At 37.3% G+C, this 23046-nt stretch overlaps 1 protein-coding gene across 1 annotated transcript in view; it reads right to left on the bottom strand.

The window, feature by feature from the left end:
• LOC150090449 (uncharacterized) overlaps positions 1-23046 on the bottom strand; it is a 420985-nt gene that overhangs the window by 279659 nt on the left and 118280 nt on the right. Inside the window, exon 7 of the mRNA XM_090390317.1 lies at positions 22622-22815. Within this exon, the coding sequence (XP_090246443.1) occupies positions 22622-22815 (194 nt within the window). The remainder of the gene's footprint in view (positions 1-22621; positions 22816-23046) is intronic.

The raw sequence follows: 23046 nt of genomic DNA, 5'->3' as shown, positions 1-23046 counted from the left end.
CTGGAAATCCTATCCATAGTTTTGCCGATGATAGCACATTGCATTCCACTTTCCATTTTGAGAAACCTTGCCCTGCTCAATCAGCTTCAACTTCTCGAAAATCTTCTACAATTCCTTAAATGCGGATCTTCAGGTAATTCTCCAGTGGGGCAAAGACAACTTAGTTGATTTCAATCCTTCTAAAACTCAGTCTTGTCTTATATCTCGCAAAAAGGATTCTTCTGCTCCTATGCTTATCTTTAGTAACACTCCGATTTCTAGGCAAAATGATATATCTCTTTTGGGGATTACCCTGACTTCTAATCTCTCTTGGCACAAGCACATTACAAATATTGCTTCCTCTGCATCTAAAAAACTTTGTTTTCTCTTTTGCTCTCAGCATTATCTCAGCATCCTGGAGTTGATGGAATATACCCTATAATCTTAAGGGAGGCGGCAAGCCAGTGCATTGAACCATTGAGGCTAATTATGCGAGCATCACTAGACTCTGGGGAGATTCCCTTGGATTGGCAAAGTGCAAATGTATCTCCCATACATAAGGGTGGCTCTAAAAGTGAAGTTGGAAATTATCGACCTGTCAGTCTGACTTCAGTAGTAGGGAAAATCATGGAGGCAATGATCAAGGGTGGAATTCAGGATCATTTGGATCGAATTGAAATTCTCAAGGATACTCAGCATGGTTTTGTAAAGGGAAAATCATGTTTAACAAATCTGGTTCGCTATTTCGAAAGGGTCACTCACGAGCTGGATTTAGGGAATAATTTCGACATTGTTTATTTAGATTTCAGCAAAGCTTTTGACTCAGTCCCACATGAGCGGTTGCTTTATAAGCTGGAACAGGTTGGAATCACTGGGAAAATCCTTAGATGGATAGAAGGATGGCTTCATGGCAGGAGGCAGAGGGTAGTGATAAATGGCTATTCCTCAGATTGGGTTGATGTAAGAAGTGGGGTTCCCCAAGGATCAGTATTAGGACCACTGTTGTTTTTAATTTTCATAAACGACATTGATGAAGGGATAGAGGGCGTGATGTCTAAATTTGCAGATAATGTTAAAATTGGTAGAGTAGTTAATGATCAATGTCAAGCTGAGCTTCTTCAGAGAGACCTAGATAGACTTCAGGAATGGTCAGAAAAATGGCAGCTATGCTTTAATTCAACAAAGTCTAAGGTATCACACCTGGGAAACAGTAATCCCAAAATAACTTATTCACTTGGTGGTGTTCAACTAAACCCAGTACTGGAGGAAAGGGACTTGGGTGTTACGATACGATGAGACATGAAATTCAGGCATTGTAAACAGGTTGCAAGGAAGGCCCGCGGTGTCCTATCGATGATCTATCGAACTTTTACAAGTAGAGATAGGGATATGATAATCCCATTATATAAGGTTTATGTTAGATCACACTTGGAATACTGTGTTCAAGTATGGAGACCGCACCTAAAGAAAGACATCAACCCTCTTGAAAGGGTGCAAAGACGGGTAACTCGCCTGGTGAGATCCGCAAAAGGGCGTCCTTATGAAGAAAGACTTCGAATATGTTGGTTGCAGAGTTTGAAAACTAGACACCTTAGAGGAGATTTGATTGAGGTGTTTAAGGCTCTGAGAGGCATCAGTAAAATGAATGAGGACGAAATTTTCAAGATTATAAATGATGCTAGAACTAGGGGACATAAATTCAAGTTACGGGGTGAAATGTTTAGATTGGACTGCAGGAAGTTTTATTTTAGTCAGCGAGTTATAAATTACTGGAATAAGTTGCCTTCGTGGGTGGTAGAGGCCGACAGTTTGGGGAAATTCAAAGGTTATCTGGATAGCACTTTCTGGTAAGGGAAGAGCACAGGATGACAGATTTAATTTCCTTTTTTTTTTTTTTTTTTTTTTCATTTTTATCATTTTGTTCGGATTTTTTTTTTTTTTTTTTCTTTGGCTGGTGCAGCATAAGCCATAGGTTTTCTTGCACCATGCGGCCATTAATAATACTAATAACTTTTCTTCCAAACAGCTGTTCACTCTGTACAAATCGCAAATCCGCCCCACCATGGAATATTGTTCCTACATTTAGAGCGGTGGCCCCAAAACCTCTCTCCAGCTTCTACATTCCATTCAGAAGAGGGCAGTTGGGTTAATTAATGACTCCTCTCTAACAGAGTCTCTCCACTCGCTGTCTAATAGATGTACTGTTTCTGCTGCATGCCTCTTCTACAGATACTTCCATGGGCACTGTTCTTCTGAATTGGATTCTATAATCCCCACTCTCTCTCTTTCAAAACATTCCGAACAAGTGCAGCCACCAGCCAATATCCATTTACTGTCCAACTTCAAACTCACAGAACCAACTTTTCATCTTCCTCGTTTATTCATTCAACTGCCGTTTTCTGGAACAACCTTCCTTCATACATATTTCCTGAAAATTACAGTTTACAGAAGTTCAAGTCCAATGTCAACAAATATCTTCTTTCGTCTTCTCAACCTCCAACCCAAGCACGATACTAAGTACTATAGGTTCTAATACCTCTCATGTTTGGGGTTTACATAAAAAAAAAAAAATAGACTCTTCTAAAACTAGTTTAAAAGGTGTTCTCTTGTATTGGAGATAAGTACACATCTGTGCCAGTTGCTCACTCAGTCTACTTAAAAGAAACTTATGACAATCTAAAGTTTCTTCTAGAGAAAATTAAATGTCAAGATCACAAATGGCAACTACGTGGAGACTTAAAAGTGTTATGTATGTTGTTGGGGCAACAGGGTGGGTACACTAAAATGCCATGCTTTATTTGTGAATGGGATAGCAGAGCTAAAGCGCTGCATTGGAGAAAGAAGTAATGGCCTCAGAAGCACAATCTTACACCGAGGTCAAAAAATATTGTGCACAAAAGTTTGGTGAAGCCAGATAAAATACTTTTACCTCCACTGCATATCAAGTTAGGCATAATGAAGCAATTTGTTAAAGCATTGAATAAGGATGGCAACTGCTTTAAGTACCTTTGCAATAAATTTCCCGGTTTATCTGACGCAAAACTTAGGGAGGATATCTTATTGGTCCCAAAATTAGAAAATTGGTTTTTGACGGCCAGTTTGAAACTACTATGACTGATGTTGAAAGGGAAGCCTGGATTGCTTTTAAAAGTGTAATGGAAAACTTTCTAGGAAATCATAAATCACAGGAATATCAGAAAATTGTTCAAAATAAGCCCGAAAAGCTTCACAATTTAGGTTGCAATATGAGCATCAAAATTCACTTTTTGCATGCCCATCTTGATTTTTTCTCCAAAAATCTTGCAAGATGAGTGAAGAACAAGGGGAGAGGTTCCATCAGTACATAAAGGAAATGGAGCAGAGGTACCAGGGAAGGTGGAATACAAGCATGATGGCCGACTACTGCTGGTGTTTAAAAAGAGAGAAACCTGGCACTGTACATAAAAGAAAAACAATTAAACGTTCTTTTCAAACAAAGAGACGAAGGTCTGATTAATGAAAGTTTCAGAATTTTGATTAATACTTATTAGTATTTACATATTTTTTTGATATATGAAAATGTAATCCTATCAATTTGTCATTACTAAATACAATAAAGTTATATACTTTCATAAAAAACAATACTTTTTTTATTTCTTAAATTATGATGTATCTGGATGTGATGTTTGTTTGTTTGTTATTTGGTTTTTAGGAGCATTAGCAACTAAGGCCATATTGCTCTGGGATATGCGGTGGTCATTCCCTGACCTTTCCGCATCCTCCGTATTTGGTGGTGACGGGCTCGAACCCCGGTCTAATCAAGAAACGTGTGCTACGCACTGCTGCTGCTTCCCACCTGGCTACAGAGGAGCCCTGGATGTGATAGAAAAAAATCTAAGTCATATTTGAAATCACAGCAACATATTTCAAGCCTCCGTAGCCAGGTGGGAAGGGGCAGCAGTGCGTAGCACACGCTTCTTGATTAGACCGGGGTTCGAGCCCGTCACCACCAAATATGGATGATGCGGAAAGGTCAGGGAATGACCACCGCATATCCCGGAGCAATATGGCCTTAGTTGCTAATGCTCCTAAAAACCAAATAACTAACTAACTAACTAACATATTTCAGCAGTAGGAACTATTGAAATTCAAACCCCAGTGAACAAACTTAAATTTGTAAACTAGTGTTATTAGTCTCTGTATCCTCTGTTTTTAAACTAGTGTTATTAGTCTCTGTTTGGTTGGGGATGGATCCCCAACCAAACTAGCAGTTTTCCAAACCACTTATTGCTTTGATAGTATCAACAAATATTTTTGCACCCCTTCTATTCAATTTTTTTTTTTTTATGAAAACCCCAAACACGAAAGGTATCAAAACCTATAGTACTCAGTACCATGCATGGGTTGAAGGAGAAGTATGGGGGGAGGGGGATGCCGGAAACTTTGCTCTAGAGACTAAACATGGGTTTCACCACTTCAAGCCTCTAATAAGCAAAGTGGTGGTATTTCACCGGTTGATGAAAGTCATCTACAATTATATTCCATCTGTATAAAAAGAGTTTCCTCTGTTAGCAAGAAAAATAAAATAAAATTACATTTTATTTTACAATTAAAATAAATTTATTTTAATTAATTTAAACAAATTTAAATTAAAACAAATAAATTTAAAATAAAATTTAAAACTATAAAAATGCAGCACTATGTCAAAACACCCCACTAACACAGTAACACTACGCAAGTCACAGAAACTTTATATAACTTTAAGAAAATATAGTAGAAAGGTGATTCCAAGATGGATGAATAATGAACAGTTTAATAGAACAGAAAAAGATGGCATGGAAAAGTTACAGAACAATAAAAACTATTGATTATAACAGCTTCAAACCAATCTGTAACAATGCCACAAAAAAAGGTTAGGCTGGAAAATGCAGATTATGAGAAATTGCTGGGTAAGAGAGCCAAGAACGGGGATAAGGAGTTTTTCCCCTTACATAAATACTAAGAAAAGAACAAATGAGATCAGACCCTTGCATAATGTATGAGGGAAAGTATAAAAATATACCCTGCTCATAATGCAGATGTATTGAACAAGTATTGATATTTACAGCAGAAAGACACTTCATGGTGAGGAGATTCTGCACAAGTGATGCTGGAAAACATGAAATTAGCAATACTGAAATTTCAGAAGATTATTTACTAGAAAAACCTTTGAGTCTAAAAGCATTTAGGACTCCTTAAAATTAATAGCATATACCAAATATATTTTGAGGGAGGTAGCAAGAGATTGCATAAGACATTGAGGTTAATTATGAGGTTATCTCACTAGACTCAGGGGTTATTCCCTTGAATTGGAAGGGTGCCAATGTATCAGCAATATATCAACAGTATCAACTACTGACTCCAGTGGTAGGGAAAATCGAGGAGACACTACTAAAAAATTCATTATGGTTCATTTAGATAGAAATGGAATTCTGAAGAACAAATGGTTTTGTAAAGGGAAAATCATATTTAACCAATCTGTTAGATATTTTGATGGAGTCACATGTAAGAAATAACTTCAACATTGTTTAATTAGCATTGGCATGAGTAGTGGCAAATGATGCAAGAAAGCAAGTTATACAGCATCAGCCAAAAAAAAAAAAAAAAACTTTACATTTCATCTATCCATTCCCTCCAATAGTTTGTCTACTTCTTCCAGAATTTATTTACACCATCAACTTCCACAACAACAGATGGGGAAGTCTGTTCCAGCAATCAACCACTTGCTGGCTAAAGGCAAACTTCAGCACATCTATTCAGCAACCATGCTTCCTCAATTTAAATTTTTACCCCATCATGTGTGTGTAGTCTGAGCAAGAGTAAGATTACCATCAGCATTGAGCTTGCTCAATCCATTCAAAACCTTAAACACCTCAATCAGATCACCACGCAGGCACCTACTCTTCAGATACTGCAAGTTGTAGAACAGAAGCTTTTCTTTGTAAGAATGCACCTTTGTTCCCCTCACCAATCTCATTGCCCTTTTCTGTACTTGTTCCAGCAGTTTGCCATACTTCCTAAAATGAGGCCTTCAGACCAGTATGCAGTACTCAAGGTGTGGCCTGACCACAATGGAATAATCACCTCCTTATCCTTGCTAGCAAAAGTCCTGTATATTACTGACAAGGTCCCATAAGCTGTCCTGGCAGCCTGCATTGCTCAGTGAACTTCATATCTGACTGCACAATTACCCCAAGGTCTTTTTCATTTTCCACTACCCTGAGTGTAGTACCATACAGTTGTAATACTGCTACCCAAATGCAGTACTTTGCATTTATCAATGTTAAGCTTCCACTGCCATTTCTCAGCCCATTCTGTTGCAGTAGCATACCATCATTACTGTCATTAACCACCATGCCATACTTTGTATCATTTTCACACTTGGCCGTTAAGCCTTCATCAATAATCATTGATAAATACAGAAAACAACAATAGGCCCAACACTGAACCCTGGAAAACTCCACTAATAAAATTAGTCCATGAAGAGCAGTGTCCATTGATTACCACTCTGTCTTCTCCCAATCACCCATCCCTTTATCCATAGCAGAAACTTGCCCTTAATGCTTCACTGCTCCAAAATTTGTACAGCAGTCTTTTATGTGCAACAGTATCAAAAGCTTTCCTGAAATCCAGCCTGAGCAAGAGTAAGATTACCATCTGAAGATTACCACTTTTGATATCATATCATTAAGTATATGATATCAAAATTATTTTTTTGCATCCAGTTGCTTTGTGGCCATATCATAGAATCCAATCAATTTAGATTTCAGCAAAGCATTTGGTTCTTTCCTGCATGTTACTGTATAAGCTGGAACATTTTTTTAATCATAGGGAAAATCCTTAAATGGATTGTGGGATGGCTGCGAGGCAGGAGCCAGAGTTGTGATTAACAGTTATTCTTCAGATTGGTCTAACATAAGTGGGATTCCCCAAGGATCAGTAATTGGACCACTCTTCTTTTTCTTCTTCAGATCCAAACTGGATTTGAGGAAGTTTTCTTTTATCCAGTGAACTCTTAATTACTGCAACAGTTTGCCTACATAGGTTGTTGTGACTAACAGCTTGTGGAAATTCAAGGATCAGGTGGATGATACCTACATGAGTAGGGAATCAAATAGGTGTTTTTTTTTCCTTCTCCTTTTGGCCAGTGCAGCAAAATTCCAGGGCTTCTGTGCCACAAGGCTAACAAATATTAATTATGAAACTATTATAAAAATGATTATAGCATTGTGGCCACTGACATTTGCTGTAGCATATAAGTATCATGGAACAGCACCCAACATGCCGTAAGTGGTCAAAATACAAGTGGCGTAAAAGAAAAGGGACATGATATGTACTGATCAATTCTGTTGGCACACGGACTGAACTCTGGGCTATTTGGCATCAATAATTCGTTTTTGCTTATAGCTTCGTGCACATTTTTATTTGTTTTTTGCTTGCACTGAAGTCAGTTTATACACATAGAATAAACTTTTGATAAAAATTTTGAGTTTTGTTCAACTTTATAATGCTCAGGCACAAAACTAAGTGTTAGCTTTTAGCTATAAATTTCAGACTTTTACTTTACAACCATTTTTTGTGAATTTTTGGAATGTTAAGGATTTTGGAATATTGAGAAATAACAACACACTGAACAAACCTTTCAAATATAGGTGGCAGCAAACATGTTAAACATCAACCATAACAATCCAATTAGGTTGATGTTTAACATGTGTTAATCCACTTGCATTATTCAGATGTGGATTAAGAATATTCAGGATATAAATTCTGCAGAAAAGAAGTCTCCAAAGTAAATAACACTGCTATTAGTGACTGGCTTTGAACAAAATCACCAGTGTCTGGACATTAACATGCAGTTTCATTAAACATTAAATCATTATGCAAAATGCATAAAGACTTCAAAGTTCCACCCATACAAAATCCGGCAATGCACACATTGAAAGCTTGCAATTATGTTAACCACTGAAGTTGTTGTCATTCAACCCGGACTCTTCTGGAGAAGAACAATGATCTGATATAGCTGAGTGGTCTGGAACAAGGATGCAATAGCACAATTCTGAGTGGACACATTCCACTGAGGTATACCGTTTCTTGGCTCTGGCTCTTGCTCTCTCTCTCATTTGTTCAGTTATTTTATAATTCCAACCATAAATATAGTTTCATAATATATTATTTAAGTCTATTTACATGTTAGAAACTTTAGTATCTGGTGGTCACATGTACCTTATCTATACTTCATTACCAAAAATGCACAAGTGTTAGTTAATATTTGATACAGTATAAAACGTTTACATTATCTTAAATTATTTTTCTGCTTTAATGGAATAATTATTAATTATTAATTTAAACTGTAATTGTAAAAAGTATACAATTATGTATATGATGTAAAGTCATGTTTATTTTGCAAAATTATGTAATATCACTTTTGTTAAATGATTCCCCCTTTCTGCCCTTCATTTGGTCTGAAGATAGAATTTGGTAAGAATCCTGAAATATCGCCTGCTAACAAGCTAGTGTAGATATTGAGCTTGTATCTGATATAAGTTTCAATAAACCTATTGTTTCCCATTTCACATAGTAAAAAAAGTATCCTTAATTATATAAATTTATTTATATATAATGTATATAGTTTATCTTAAGAATAGACAACAACCTTATTAGAAAGCGGACTCAACTTTTTCCAACTACAAAATGCTTTCAAATAATAGACAATCTGCTTTCTATCAAAGTAAAATTCAGGTTTAGCCCAATATCCTTTAACAGACTCAAAATATTAAGGTTCTGGAAAATGTCCGAGAAAGAAAATTGGGCAGAAAGAGGTCACACTAGAGTTCTACCTCCTAACTGTCAAAGCAATCGATGTCCCAACAAATCAAGCAGTAGGGAGTCTCTTCCAGTTGATAGCCTAAAGCTACTGCCTATTATAGTTAGAATAACATTTTTAGCATTTGGCATTAGTTGAGGCATATGATACAAGAAAGCAAGCTTATACAGTATTAGCCAAAAAAAAAAAAAAAAAACTCTTCCCATTTCACCCAGCAATCTACCCACTGGTTAAAGGCAAACTTCCGCACATTCTATTCTACAACTGTCTTTCCTCAATTTGAATCTATGCCCCTTAAGGTTCTTAATCTGAAAAAGCAGAAGTATCCCATCAGTACTGAGCCTACTGAAACCATTCAAGGCCTTATACACCTCAATCAGATCACCTCACAGGTGCCTAATCTCCAGATGCTGCAACTTGCAGAACTTAAGCCTCTCTTGGTAAGAGCACCTCTTTGTTCCTCTCACCAACCCTGTTGCCCTTCTCTAACTTCTTGGTACAACTGTTCCAATAGACAGTTTCAAAGTAAATTTGTACAAAATTGAACTACACTTGGTACCCAAACAGTTTTCTTATCTAAATGTTATCATTAGAATTACATCTCCTCTAAAACTACACATCTATTCACAAAATATCAGGACTGTCAGAAAAAAAAAAAAATCAAATTGTTGTATCAAATATTATATTTAGACCCTTTTAATTTGTCAACCTTGGAAACTTGGCTGAGAGAGACAGAATCACTGCAATCATTAGCATTCTACTTTGGCTATCATGATAAATCATTTAGTCAGCCAAACAAACAAGGTGGAGGAATTTCAATCCAATTACAGATATTAAAAAGTTATTAGATTTGAAGACAATTTCAAAGCCATAATGTCTCACAGTAATGGTCTGTGCTGTTTACCTCATACTTCCAGTTACTTGTCTTACCTCTGACAACTGGCTCTGATTAGACTGGGGTTTGAGCCCATGACCATCAAATACGGAGAATGCAGAAAGGTCAGGGAATGACCACCGCATCCCCGGAGCAATACGCCTTAGTTGCTAATGCTCCTGAAAACCAAATAACAACAACAAATGGCTCAACTGACTTGCAATGCAAATGGCTTCAAAATCATTATAGGCGACTTCAACCTTCCAGCTGTCATTCAGACATTAGCATTAGCTGAGGCATATGATGCAAGAAAACAAGCTTATAGAGCATCAGCCAAAAAAAAAACCTTCCCATTTCACCCATCCGGTCACTCGAAATGTTTATCTAGTTCAGCCTTAAATTTATTTAAGCTATCAACTTCCACAACAACAAATAGAAGTCTGTTCCAGCAATCAACTACCTGCTGGCTAAATGCAAACTTCTGCACATTATTCTACAACTGTCTTTCCTCAATTTGAATCCATGCCCCCTCAGGTTCTTAATCTGAGCAAGTGGAAGTATCCCATCAGCACTGAGCCTGCTGAAACAATTCAACGCCTCGTACACCTCAATCAGATCACCTCACAGGTGCCTAGTCTCCAGATGCTGGAGACATGGAATAACCTAGTTAATAATCTAGGTAAGTCTAGGTTTTATTGTTCTGCCCACACTGCTCAAGCAACGATTTGATAGGATGTTTTCAAGTCTTTCCTGCAGTGATGCTAGAGAAGCAGATAAAAACTATTTTAATTCTGACCACCTGCCTTTAGTATACTCCTTCAAACTTGGTTTGTTTGTTTTTTTTTTTTTTTTGTTAGTTGTTGGCGAATCGGCTTCTGTGGCCATAATAGACCTCCCAAAGTTTTTGCATTTTACTCTGATCCAAGCCCAAGGCAGGATTCAAACCCATGACCTTTGGGTTGCCAGGCAGGCACTCTACCCACCTGGCTAGCCCATTCGGCCTTCAAACTTGTATCACCCAAACTAATGCATTGTCTGCCCAGAACAACTTGTCCAGGAGGGTCAAAAGGATTTTAAATCCAGAAATCATAAACAGTCCAACTGCAAAATTTCTATTTGAAATGTATCCTTAGAATTCTCCCATAAATATTCCTTAGCAAACTGCCATGTGTTAGCTTTGCAATGGACCAATATCATTATCCAAATTGTAATGCCCAAGACATGATAATTTAGCATTAGCATTAGCATTAGTAGAGGCATTTGATGCAAGAAAGCAAGCTTATGCAGCATCAGCCAAAAAAAAAAAAAAAAAAAAAAAAAAACCACTTCCACTTCACCCCTCTGTTCGTTCAAAATACCTGTCCAGCTGAGCCTTAACTTATTTAGGCTATCAACCTCCACCACAAGGGATGGAAGTCTGTTCCACCAACCAACCACCCGCTGGCTAAAGGCAAATTTCCGCACGTCTATCCTACATCTGTCTTTCCTCAATTTGAATTTATGCCCTCTCAGGTGATTTTTCTGAGCTAGAGGAAGAATCCCATCAGCATTGAGCATGCTTAAACCATTCAAGGCTTTATACACCTCTATCAGATCACCTCGTCTCCAGACACTGTAATTTGCAAAACTTAAGCCTTTCTTCGTAAGAGCACCCCTTTGTTCCATTCACTAATCTTGTTGCCCTTCTCTGTACTCGTTCCAGCAGCTCTACATCCTTCTTGAAATGAGGCCTCCAGACCTGTATACAGTACTCTAGGTGTGGCCTGACCATCGCCTTATACAATGGAATAATCACCTCCTTATCCCTGCTGGAAAAATTCCTGTATATCATTGACAATACTCCATGAGCTACTCTTGCAGCCCGTCTGCACTGCTCAGAGAACTTCATATCTGCCTGCACAACCACCCCCAAGTCCCTTTCATTCTCTACCACTGTCAGTGTAGTACCACAGAGTTGATACGTTGCTCTGGGGTTGCTGTTTCCCATGTGTAGTACTTTACATTTGTCAATGTTAAACTTCATTTGCCACCTCTCAGCCCATCTGCTCAACCTTTCCAGATCCTGTTGCAGCAGCATAGTGTCAGTAGTGTCCTTGACAACCCTGCCAACCTTTGTATCATCTGCAAACTTGGACATTAAGCCCGATATACCATCATCAATATCATTTATAAATACAGAAAACAATAATGGACCCAACACTGAGCCCTGAGGGACTCCACTAATAACATCAGTCCACGATGAGCAGTGTCCATTGATTACCACTCTCTGTCTTCTCCCCCTCAACCACCCCTTTATCCATAGCAGCAATTTGCCTCCAATGTCACACTGCTCCAATTTGTGTAGCAGTCTTCCATGTGCAACAGTATCAAAAGCCTTTCTAAGATCCAAGTATATAATATCAAAGTTATTCCCTGCATCCAGTTCTTTTGTGACTGCATCATAGTATCCAATCAAGTTGGTCAGGCAAGACCTTTGCATCACTCTAAAAACATTGTGGAAAAACAAGGTTCTCTGGAGTTTTTAAGCAAAAACAAATCTCCTCACTGAAATTATAAATAGAAGCCACTGATCCACACTTTCAGTAAGTTGGCTGATAAAAGGAAACTCTTTTCAGCTGCTCCTCATACCAAAGCACGGTACAGATAGTGGAATGGGCCAACCACATTCTTTGATTCTCCTTGCATGAAGCAGTGATGAATTCACCATGGGGTGATGACTCTTTTAACATGCAGAGTCTGAGTCTCAAACAGGATCAATATTGCCAAGCAAGAACTGACTGAGTGACTGAATAACAAATCATAATAAATCAGTTACCCAACTATTCTAGTCTCAAACAGATCAATTTCCAAGCTATGCCCTTAAATTACTAGTTATTATTGCACTGAAGTCTTCATAGTCTTAGTCAACAGAATGTGTGCAGAAGGTTAGGTTCCTCCTTCTTGACTCGAGTACAGAATGAATCCTGTGCCTAAAAGAAACACACAAATCAACCTGGCAGATTTTCAACCAATCTTAGTCTCTTCAATTTGCCTTTAGACAGTATGCCTCACAATTTATCAGCCCAAATATTTACTGAAAGATCAATTCCTGCAACTGTAAAATGAGAAAACGTGTCTACTATAGCATGCTTAGAGGCCCTAATTCTTAACATTATTAACAGTTAAAATCAAGAGCAATAGCATGAAGGTGCTATTGCCTGTAACGTATCCACTAGATTTAACTCTATTTCCATTAATTCCCTCCTTGAACAATTCTTTCTAATCAAAAATCTTCTGCTATCTTTTATTAAGCTCAATCTGTCAAAGAGAGTACTTCGTTTCAAATTTGAGGATCAATTATTAACTGATGATTCCAAGACAGGGTTCCCGTTAAGACTGTTCCTTATCAGCCCTACTCTTCACCGCCATCTTTACACCTTTTTCTTAATAAAAACCAGGAATTTTATTCAAATGCCAATGGCATCCTCTTCATTAGGCCTACGCCCTCAAACTGGAAATTTCCTCAGTACTAGACAAAGAAATATTCAAAATTTATTCTACCATCTCAAACTTTAATTATATTACAGTCTTTAACCTAGAAGTGAATTCAGCTAAAACTCAATGCATGAATTTCTCACTAGCTTTGAGATTTTCTCTTTTACCAATCCTTGTTCAAGGCCAACCTGTAAGTACAGTTTTTAATTTCAGCTTCTTGGAAATCTTTTTAGACTTGAAACTCAGCTTCAAAACCCATGTACAGCATCCTGGCAAAAGAATATATAAAAGTTCCTGGCTAGTGAAATTAAGATCTAGTAAAAATGATGAAGTTAGTGCAAAGCATCATTTCAGTTCATAGTAAATCACCAAAGTAGGTGAAATTACATTGTTTTTGTTATATCTCATTTTTGATCTAGCAAAAATTAAAAATATGAAGATTATTTTAAAATACATTAATATTTTTATTTTTCCTGGAACCATGAATTCTGCTAATCTCTGCCTATAACCAAATATCACTATAAAGACCTAGATCCTTAAACGGGCCTGGAAATATTCTAAATTTTCCACCTCTCTGTCCAAATCCCAGCTTCTTTGCAAATTTCATTTTCTCCCTCTTGCACACCATTTCACAGTAAGTAAGATTAACTTCATGGTGAAAGAAGAATTATACCATGTTAACATCTGGGTTTTCACTGCCATTAGAGTTTCTCTCTTAGAGAATCTCTGGAATTCAACAAAGTTAACTTCAAACCTGAATAGACAAGTGAAATTAAATCACCATTCACCAAATTGTACAGTATGGCTAATGAATAACCCTGATCTCAATACAGACAAGTGGTTACAAAACAAAGAATGCAGACAGATTCATTTAAGAAAAATGTGTTGCTATAAAAATCTGAATTGTGCTTTCCATAAATTTAATAATTAAAACCTTGAAGATTTGTTAGCTCTCTGTTCTGAGGTCTCCCATTTAATCCTATGCACTCAACCTGAGATTATTAAAAAAATATTATTATTACAGGAACTCCCCGACTTACATAATATTCGACTTACACAAATTCGACTTTACGCAAGTTTTTTCCGGCCAGTGCAAACTGAAAACACTCGTGGAAACGTATTTTGCATCTGTAGGGATAAATGGACGTATTGTGAAAATATCGAAATGTGAATCTAATAACATTGTTTTTTGTTTTTTTTAATTCGTTCCACGTCCTTGGAAGTTGAAAATTTCGCTATATTACTAAGCTATTTATCTCTAAAAGGTCATATTTTTAATGGAAATTGCACTACACTTTCATCGCTATCACATGTTCCATTATAAGAATCAATTTTGAATGCCTTTGTGATATTTTTCTAAAGGACGTTTCTGGAGATCACGACCAAAAAACAATAAAAACAATTTGCACTTTCCGGTTTATTGGGTTTTTCTGTTAGAACAATCTATTATAAATGGGTAGTAAACTCGATCTTATTGCATTTGCGATAATCCCAATAACTGGAATTCTGGATTTCTACGTTACAGTATTATGGTGAAATGTGTTCCTCTTCACTGAAATCTTCAATCATTTAAAAAACAAATTTTCAGAAACTTTTCTTCATTCCTATTTACGTATTACAATGATGAAGGAAAAGGGACCAACGGAAAGTACAAGTGCTGGCAGTGCTAGGAAACGAAACAAAATTGATTTAGAAATAAAGATGAAAATAATTAAGAAGTATGAAGCAGGACAAAGTTTGTCATCTATTGCAAGAGAATTAGGTCTCGCTGCTTCAACAGTGAATACTATTTTAAAGGACAGTGTGCGTATAAAAAAACATCAAAGGATCAACACTGTTGATCACTTAAGATCAACAGTGTTCACCAAACAGTGTTCAAGTGCTGTGTCGAAGATGGAACAGCTATTAATAATATGGATGGAAAATCAGATTTAGAAGCAAGTGCCCCTGAGTCCAATGGCCATTCAAGCAAAAGCAAGAAGTATTTATGAAGATATTAAGGATAAGTACGGTGAACCCCAAGCCAACTTCATGGCAAGAAATGGGTGGTTTAATGGGTTCAGGCATAGTGCTGGTTTCAAAAACATTAAAGTAAGCGGTGAAGTCGTCACTGCATTTTCTGCAGCTGCAGAGAAATTTTGTGATGTGTTGGAAAAAACTGATGAAGGCGCCCATTCAACACAGCAAATTTTTAACATTGACGAGACTGCTCTGTATTGGAAAAAAATGCAGGATCGAACATGCATTGTCAAAGATGTTTGTTTGTTTGTTTGTTTGGTTGGTTGTTTACTGGCACATTGACAACGGAGATCATAGTGCGCCAGTTCATTTGTTATATTATGTCTTTGTATGGATATTCATTCTGTATATCTTGGTCGAAAGCACAGGAGTAAATATTTTCTGTGATTATATACCCTGTCATTATTTACAGTAGATGGTAGACGTTGATTATCTGCATGAATCTGAAAATATCTGATACCCGTTCCTTGTCACCTAGGATATCTCTGAGGGTGATGTCTTGATTTCCTTTATATAATGATGAGAAAATCTTTCGTCGATCATTTTCATAGGTTGGGCATTCTATGAGTATATGTCTGATTGTTTGGGTAGTATTGCATGTTTGACATCTTGGAGGTTCTTCGGCACATAGTAAATAGCCATGTGTAATGTGTGTATGTCCAATTCGTAGTCTGGTCAGAACGACTTCCTCTCTCCTTGATTTCCTTGTGCTTGTTTTCCAAAGTTCAACTTTTGGTTTTATTTCATATAATTTATTTGAAGTTTGTTTTTGCCAGAGTTCTTGCCATTGTGTTAGAGAGCGGTTTTGAATGATTGGTTTGTAATCCTGATACGGCACTGGGAAAGGTTGTTTCTGAAGGTTAGTTGTTGATTTTGCAATTCTGTCAGCTTCTTCGTTTCCTTTTATCCCTTTGTGTCCTGGTATCCAGCAGAAAAGTATTTCTTGTTTTTCTTTTGTTAAGTCTGTTAATATCTGTTTAATTTGCACGAGAGCTGAATGGGTTATATTGGTCGTGGTTTGAATGGCTTATATTGCACTTAATGAATCAGAATATATTACTGTTCTCAAATGATATGTGGTTCTGAAGTACTCCAGGGCTATCTGAACTGCTACTAATTCTGCAGTGTAGACACTGCATTCTTTTGGAAGTTGGCGTGCCAGTGTAGTGTCTGGGAATACTGCCGATGCTCCTACGTGGTTCTCTGATTTTGATCCATCTGTATATATTGGTACATGGTTGGGATATTTAGTTCTATGTGCTGCATGCAGTTGTTGAAAGTTAATGTCTGACAAGTTATTTTTATTCCATGTTTGTGTGGAGAGTTCACAAGTTGTGGAGTGGTTTATCCATGGTGGTATTATGTGCCTTTCAAGATTTGCAACATTATCTACGTTAAGATCATATGTTGTCAGCAGTTCTTGTAGTCTGATTCCTAGAGGCTTGTTCGCACTTTTGCGATTCCTATATATGTTTTCCCATTTTGGTGAGAATAATGATGTCCAAGTCGGATGGTTTCTTAAGGATCTTATCTTGTATGCATAGAGTAGGGCCAGCTGTTGTCTCCTGAGGAACAATGGTAGTTCATTAGCTTCTGTATAAAGACTAAATGAAGGTGATGTGCGAAAGGCTCCTGTTGCTATTCGTATTGCACTATGGTGAATTGGATCTAACCATTTGAGGGCGCTCTTTTTGGCGGAAGCATAAACAGGTGCTCCATAATCTATTATTGATCTTACTAGTGTTTTGTACAGATTGAGCAGGGTATAACGGTCTGCTCCCCAAGATACTGATGTTAAGACTTTAAGGATGTTAAGTCGTCTCATACATTTTATTCTTAATTGCTTTATATGCTCTACGAAAGTTAACTTGTTGTCTAAAATGAGTCCAAGAAATTTTACGCTTTGTTTGACGGGTATTTTGTGACCTTCTATTGTTAGTTCAGGGTCGGGATGTAAGTTTCTTTTTCTACAGAAATTTAAAATAAATAAATGCACAAGGCATAATACTGCGTACATTTCTACAGAAATGTACGCAGATTGTTTTTTGTTGTGAAATTCTAAATCCGTTTGTCTGGGCCCAACTACTGATTCTGTTAATTGCGCATTGTAGTTGCCTTTCTATCGTTCCCATATTCTGTGCTTGATACGATATACTGAAGTCATCTACATATAGTGCATGCGACACCGTGGATGGCAGTTGTTTTGTGATGCCATTAATTTTTATGACGAATAGTATAGCACTGAGGACAGATCCCTGGGGAACTCCTTCTTCTTGTTTATAGGTTTTTGACATGGTGTTCTGTACTCTGACCTGAAATGTTCTATTTTTCATAAAGTTTTGGATGAAATGCGGTAAATGTCCTCTGAGGCCTGTATCGTGGATGTCTTTTAGTATACCGTATCTCCATGCTGTGTCATATGCCTTTTCTATATCAAAAAATACGGTAACCATATGTTTTGAACTTATAAATGTATCTCTTATGTCTGTTTCCATTCTTACAAGGTGATCTAAGGTAGATCTATTACTTCTAAACCCGCATTGCATACTGTTGAACCAGTTGGTTGTTTCTAAAAACCAGATTAATCGTTTGTTGATTATTTTCTCCAAAACTTTGCTCAAGCAGCTAGTGAGTGCTATCGGTCGATAATTGTTTAGGTTTTTGGAAAGCTAATACTATTGCATGATGCCATGCTTCAGGATATTGCTCTTCTTGGAAAATGCGATTGTACAGTTTAAGAAGGTTTTCTATTTCTTTTTGCTTCAGATGTTTAAGCATATCATAATGTATGTCGTCTGGTCCAACTGCACTTGGTTTTGTTTTTGATAATGCTTCACGTAATTCATGCAATGTAATTGGTTGGTTATAGGATTCAATATGTTTGGTGTTAAAATTAATTCTGTTTTTTTTCAGTTTTCTCTTTATAGGTCAAAAATTCTTCACGATATGATTGTTTTGACGATACTCTGGCAAATGTTTCTCCTAGTATATTAGCTGTCTCTGAAGATTCTGTAATGCTTTCTCCATTCCAGTGTAATACTAAGGATGGTTGGTTTTTGTATTTCCCGTTCATTTTCTGTATTTTATTCCATATTGTCTGTGTATCTGTTGTTCTATTTATTGAGGAAGTAAACTGGATCCAGGAATTTTTTTTGGCTTGTTTCCTGGTATACCTGGCTAGCGCTCGTGCTTGTTTATATTTTAGGAGATTATCCGTTGTAGGATATCTCCGGAACTTATTCCATGCTTTGTTTTGTTGTCTTTTTTTTGTCATGCAGTCTTCATTCCACCAGGATTTTGGATGTAGCAGAAAACGAGTTGAAGTTCTGGGTATTGTTTGCTCAGCTGCCTGTATTAAGGTATCCGTGACGTATTTCACAGCTTCATCGACTGGTTTTTCTTGAATGCTTTGTGGATTAAATATTGCGAGTTCTCTAAATTTTTTCCAGTTGCCCTTTTCTATTTTCCAGCGGGATGGTCTGGTGGGATGGCAGGGAAGGTTCCTGATCAGTGTGGTGATTACTGGGTAGTGGTCACTGCTGTATGGGTTTTCTATTACTTGCCACTTTAACTCTGGTAGGAGTGAAGGGGTGCATATGGTTAGGTCTATTGCTGAGGTTGTACGACTAGGAAAGTGAAAATAAGTATGTTTACCGTTGTTAAGTAGAGAAAGATTATGGTGATCTATTATTCTTTCTATTATTCGTCCTCGTCTGTTGATGTCAGTGTTTCCCCACAGATGACTGTGCCCATTCATATCTCCCATTATACAGAAAGGTGATTGGAGTTCGGAAATTAGTTGGTCTATTTCTTCAAATGTTATATCTGGTCCTGGTGGAAGGTACACTGAACAGATGGTTACCAGAAATCTTAGTTTTATTCTTACAGCTATCACTTCGAGGTTGCTGTTTAAAGGAATGTGTTCAGTTGGGATGTGGTTATGAGCCAAGATGGCTACTCCTCCATGTGTTGGCCCATCTCTTATTCTGTCTTTCCTATACATTGTATAATTTTTTACTGAAAGAGTTTCTTGTTGTCTAAGGTATGTCTCTTGAAGACAGAAGCATATTGGCGTATGGTGTGTAATTAGATACTGGACATCGTCGTAATTGGTTCGTAGTCCTCTACAGTTCCACTGGATGAACTGATCCATTATTTGGTTTTTCTAGGGCTTTCGGGTTGCTTCCGAAATGGAACATTCTTATATTTTGTCTTATCTTTTTTAGGGTATTGAGGCCTGTCCATGTCCATATCTTCTTCTGTGAAAATTTCTAGTACTGGTTCTTCAGATGTGTTTATTTTTCCTATGTCCATCTGTTCGGTTGCTTTGGTGTTTGTAGGTTTACTTCGGTCTTTGTTGTGGTGCTGATTTGTTGGTATTTGTTCTGTGTGAATAGAAATTGGAGTACTCACTATTTTCTCCTGTTTTTGTGTCTTCATTTCACTAAGTGATTCTTTTGGCAGCATGGAAATTTCGGTTTGCACTTCTACTGATTTGTATTTGATCACTGCTTGTGCATATGATGGCTTGTTTGTAGGCCATGGCTGTATTATCCTTCTTGCTTCTTGGTACGTTGTGTTGTGTTCTGTTTTGTATTTCTGAATTAGTTTCTCTTGTTTCCATTTTTCACATGTTTTTGAGTAGGCTGGATGTTCCCCTTTACAGTTTGTACATATCAAGGTGTTGGCAGAGCAATCTGTAGTCTCGTGTTCTTTAGAACCACATTTTGCACAGGTAGCCGAGTTTCTGCATGCCATTTGCGAATGTCCAAATTTCTGACATTTGTAACATCGCAATGGATTTGGTATGTACTGTCTTACTTGGCAGTTCAGATATCCTGCTTTGACTGTTGTTGGAGGTTTCAGAGTATTAAAGGTTATGATTAGAGTTCTTGTTAGAATTATATTTCCATCCCTTCGGATATTGATTCTCTTCACTGCTGTTATCCCTTGGCGTCTTAATTCTTCTGTGAGCTCTTCTTCTGACACATTTAAGAGGTCCCACTCGGAGATCACTCCTCTGGAAGAATTCAGCGTGTTGTGTGGTGTTACAACTACTGGTAATCCTCCAAAGATTGTCGTAGCTAGCAACTTCTGGGAGTGATTAGGACTTTCTGTTTCTACTAGTATGTCCCCGGATCTCAGGCGTCGAACAGACTTGGGAGATCCTACTAGACCCTCTAACGTTTTCTGAATTACGAAGGGAGACATACGTCCCAATGTCTGATCTCCTGTCGCATGTATAACAATGTATGTCGGTATTTTTGGTGGGTCCATATCAGTCCTCTGTCTCTTTGCCTTTGTCTTTTCTGTATCTCTACTTGGTAGGGCTTTCTCTTGAAGCCCTGTAGTATCAGTAGTTATTTTACTACTCATGTTTGCTCTTTTGGCCCTGGGAGTGTTACTTTCCTCTCCCAGGTTACCAACCCCACCACGTGGAGGCAAGAGCAGTGCCACTTAGTGACCAAGCGGCTACTGTGTTAGGTTAGTAAAGTGAGATTAAGAGAAAAAATAAGAAAGGTGAGTTTCCTTCCTGTGTCTTCACTTACTGCTTGTAAGACAAAGAGCTGTTTCGCAAAAAATCAAAGTAAGTTAATGATGAAAATTAAAGAAACGGATATATTTTTTTTCTAACTCTCTATAAATCGCTGGGAATCGCTTAGTCACTAATAAATCGCTTGGCACCTGGGGCCATTGTCAAAGAGGAAAAGACAATGCCAGGTTTCAAGGTGTCAAAAGATAGGGCCACGCTCTTGCTTGGGGCTAATGCAGCCGGAGATTACAGATTAAAACCACTGCTTGTGTTCCATTCTGGAAATCCTCATGCATTTAAGGGCATCAATAAAGCCACCCTACCCGTGCATTTCTGATCGAACTAGAGAGCACAGATAACAATATCTCTCTTTGAGGATTGTTTTAAATGCTGCTTCATTCCTGAGGTTGAAAAATATTGTAAAGACAACGACGTTCCTTTCAAGGATTTGCTTCTATTAGATAATGCTCCTGGACATCCTACACATCTAGATGATTTCAATTCGAACGTGAGAGTCATATTCCTACCGCCAAACACGACTTCACTCATCCAACCTATGGATTAGGGTGTTATTTCAAATTTAAAAGCATGCTATTTGCACACAACATTTGCTCAGGCAGTAGATGGTGAGAAAAATTTTATGTTAAGAGACTTTTGGAAATCTTACAATATTTACCACGCCATCTTAAACATTAATAAGGCCTGGGGGAAACAACTAAAAGTTGTTTAAATGGCACATGGAAGAAAATATGCCCACGGCAGACACATAAGAGGCTTCAAAGGATTTTAAAAAGACAAATCATATGAAGAGGTTACAGATAAGATTGTAAAGATTGCAGAGCTACTTCAGTTGGAGGTTGTTGCCAAAGATGTGGAGGAGTTAATAGAGGAAGAGAAGGAATTATCTAACGAAGAACTTATTGACTTGCAGGCAGCGATAGTGAAAGAAGAAAATGCTGACAAAGCTCAAGATGAACCAAATGAAGAGCTGAGATGCTTCACCAGAGAGATGGCAATGGCATTTCGTGAAATTTCATCGGCAATGGCGAGGTTTGATGGATCCTGACAGCGAACAATTTTTAAAAGTTAAGAGGGGTGAATGATATATGCTTGCTTGCTACAAAGAAATCTACGATGAAAAGAAAAAAAGCATTATTAATATGTTCTTTCGTAAGGTTAAGCGGCCAACCCCTTCTAAATCTCCACAGCCCTCAACCTCCGCAGCGGTGTACTTATCAACTGAAGACTTCAATTCTGGCAATGATGCTCAAGAGATAAATCTTACTGACGTTATGCCTGTCTCCTCTTTTTTTTTGTAATTTTATAATTTTTAAATTTTTTAAATTTCACACTTTTGTAATTTTTCCTGCGCATGAGATAAAAAATTTAATAAATACAATAAATAATTCTATTCACATGTTCGGTGAACATTTCTTTTTTTAATTCAATCAATTCAGTGAGCACAGCTGCGAGTGCTGCACAAGTATGGAGGAAATTTCGACTTAACGTAAAATCCGACTATGTAGAGTTCCACGGAACACAGCCCTTACATTAATCAGGGAGTGGCTATATTTTATCTCATCTATAAGCTATTCCAAAGCTATTTCAAGCACAAAATGTCCTCATTACAATCCTTACCTTAAATATTAAACACTCGCGCACGCATACACTCAGATTTAAGCTTGATTATGGAATAAATACTAAAATGAGCATAAATTTATTTTCAATTTTTGAAACAACAATTTCATTAAAAAAATAGCTTGGTAAAAAATGAATTGTGATATGTTTATGAAACAATCCAATATAATTTTAAATGGTGAACAATTAAAAGAAATTTGATATATGCAATACTAAGTTTAATGCATCATATGTTACATTTAATTATAAATTATTCCCTTACTTGTTAGCTTCTGAACCAACTTTAAGCAAGGTACCAATCAAAAGATCATGACCATAATATGCAGCCACATGTAGAGCTGTACATCCATTTCTATCCATAGCATCAACAATGGCACCATGATGCAAGAGTGTGTGAGCACGTGCAACTCGCCCATGAATTGCTGTCATATGTAAGGGAGACCAGCCATCTCTACTCTGAAACAATAATTTACTTCTGGTTTTAAAGTTTACACACACTCTCTCTCTCTCTCTCTCTCTCTCTCTCTCTCTCTCTCCCCCTCAAATACTATATCATGGTCCTTAAAGATATGTGCTGGTCTAAAATAAGCTATAAAAAAAAAAGTGACTTCACATATACACTATCCTCCAACATGTATTAGAACACTTCACTCCCAGGAAGTAATGACTAATTCCAGGTCATATGAC

This window comes from Mastigoproctus giganteus, chromosome 2 (assembly GCF_048544385.1).
Source record: "Mastigoproctus giganteus isolate SK-2022 chromosome 2, ASM4854438v1, whole genome shotgun sequence".
NCBI lineage: Eukaryota > Metazoa > Arthropoda > Arachnida > Uropygi > Thelyphonidae > Mastigoproctus > Mastigoproctus giganteus.
The sequence above is the reverse complement of the archived record's forward strand: the minus strand, read 5'-3'. Positions and strand labels throughout refer to the sequence as shown.